Source organism: Plecotus auritus, assembly GCF_963455305.1.
Source record: "Plecotus auritus genome assembly, chromosome: 6".
Lineage (NCBI taxonomy): Eukaryota > Metazoa > Chordata > Mammalia > Chiroptera > Vespertilionidae > Plecotus > Plecotus auritus.
Window position 1 is genome coordinate 107,277,655 of NC_137773.1, and position 2,309 is coordinate 107,279,963.

At 40.5% G+C, this 2,309-nt stretch overlaps 1 protein-coding gene across 1 annotated transcript; it reads left to right on the plus strand.

The window, feature by feature from the left end:
• Window positions 1–620: 620 nt before the first annotated feature.
• On the plus strand, window positions 621–899 carry LOC308251404 (protein transport protein Sec61 subunit beta-like; the record flags this gene model as incomplete). Its single annotated transcript, XM_080674766.1, has 1 exon — window positions 621–899. One exon carries the CDS (start codon window positions 621–623, stop codon window positions 897–899), a length of 279 nt encoding a protein of 92 aa, XP_080530892.1.
• Window positions 900–2,309: the final 1,410 nt, after the last annotated feature.

Sequence of the window (2,309 nt, forward strand, 5' to 3'; positions counted from 1 at the left end):
CAATTGTCTCAAACAGGAAAAAAGAATCCAGCAACAGAAGAAGATATTTTGAAAATAGTGGCATATTTATGCAATGGAATACTGTCAGCAGTGAAAATATACAGACTACAACCATAGGCAGTGATGTGCAGGAATCTGACACCTCTAATGCTGAGCAAAAGAAGCTGAACACAACAGAATATATTCTGTGTGGTTCCATTTGTATACAGGTCAAAAAACAAAACTGGCGAGACTAGGCTCAGGTATTTAGGAATGCAGGTGTAAGAAAAACAAGGAAATTGTTATTATAAAGTCAAGATGGTGGTTACCAGGAGGAAGTTATAGAGGAGGAAAGAGGGAGTTATAGGAGGGGCACAGGGATGCTTCTGGGGTACTGGATGCATTTTGTTTCTTGATCCGGGTAGGTTGGTGTTTCCTTTATGACTCTTTCAGCTTAAAAGTCTTGTTCTGTATAGATGTTATTTTTCTGTATAGATGTTATTTTTCAAAATAAAATGTTTTAAGTGAGAAATTAAGGTTGCAATTACACAGATAGCACATAAAAGCAAACCTTCAGCTTCTGAGGGCTCCACTGCTTCCCAGCCGTCTCTCTTGGTCCCCTGCCACCTCCAGTTTCCAAGATGCCTGGCCTGACCCCCAGTGGCACCAACGTGGGCTCCTCAGGAAACTCCCCCAGTAAAGCAGTGGCGGATAGCACGGTCCGGCAGAGGAAAAATGCCAGCTGTGGAACAAGGAGCACAGGCCACACCACCTCAGTAGGCATTGGGGAGATGTGGCAATTCTACACAGAAGATTCACCTGGCCTCAAAGTTGGCCCTGTTCCAGTATTGGTTATGAGACTTCTGTTCATCGCTTCTGTATTTATGTTGCACATTTGGGGCAAGTACACTCCTTCATAGATTTGGCTACATCCATCTGTCTGTCATCTGAAGAAGGAGAAAAAAAATCGATATATATTGAACCAAAAGCATAATGATTTTCTGTTCATGAAAAAGAAATTTTCTGTAAGCTTACTGTTTTACAGGGAACTTAACAAGAATTGATTTTAAGGATCAATTTTTTTGTATGGCTAATAAACTTTTAAATTCTTTTTTTAAAAAAGCAAACCTTCAGGAATTAAAATTTTAATGTAACTTCTAAAAATGTAAAATATCACTGAAATTTTTAAAAATGGCAAACTAGACATAGTTGAAGAGAGAAGTAGTGAAGTAGATGGCATGGTCAGTGAATTTATCCAGAAGACAGCAGAGAAGATACAAAGATGGAAAATATAAAAGAGAGATGTAGAGACATGAGAGGATATGAGAGGGTCTAATCTGTGTCTATTTGAAATCTCTTAAAAGCAAATGGTAAGAATTGATTTAGGAATGGCCACATACATTTAGAGAATTGTATATTAAGTGAATTTTCTAGAACTGATGAAAAATACAAATTTACAGATGGAGGAAGCACAACATATCCCCCACCTAGATACGTTATGTGAAATTGAAGAATAGCAACAACAAAGAGAAGAACCTGAGAGGAGAAACTGCCTCTAAAGAAGACATGTGGACTTCTAAACAACAGTAATGGAAGCGACTGTATAGCCTCCATGATGGCCTCCAGTAACCCTCACCTCCTGAAATGTGTGCTGTCCCATCCTACACTAAACAGAGTTGCTTTATGTGACCAAAAGTATATCGAGGAAGTAATGATGACAGGCTAGAACAGAAATAGCATTGGCGCTTCCACCTGCGTCTGTTGATTGCAAACTCTGGAAGCCTGTGGCGAGGTCCTCATGGAGAGAAACCTGCAAACCCAGCCAGCATTGGACTGCACCCTCACAATAGATCCTGAAGCAAAACAGACCAGCCAATCCGCCCCCCAATTTCTGGTTCACAGAAACCATAGAACGTTACATCTGTTAAACCACTAAGTTTGGACATAATTCGTTACACAGCAATAGGTCATCAATTCATTAGAACAGTCGCTACAAAGTGTTGAGAGAAAATAAATGTCAACCTAGGATTAGGAATTTAACACCAAGGCCTGCTTTCAAGGAATTCTCAAGTATGTGCTTCGACAAGGAAATAATCCTACCTGGAAGGACTGCAGTGTGTGAGAAGGAATCATACACAAACAAAACACTAACTATGGATTGCTAGGTTTGATCGAGCAATTGAATCGATACCCTCCTCCGGTAACTGGCTTTTCAGGCCATTTCACTATGGACATTCCCTTTTGTTGAGACCACACTTTACTTGCTGAGACCATGTTCCATTATCTCTCCCCTCCCGACCTGCACAGAGAATTCTCCACCCAGGAAGCCC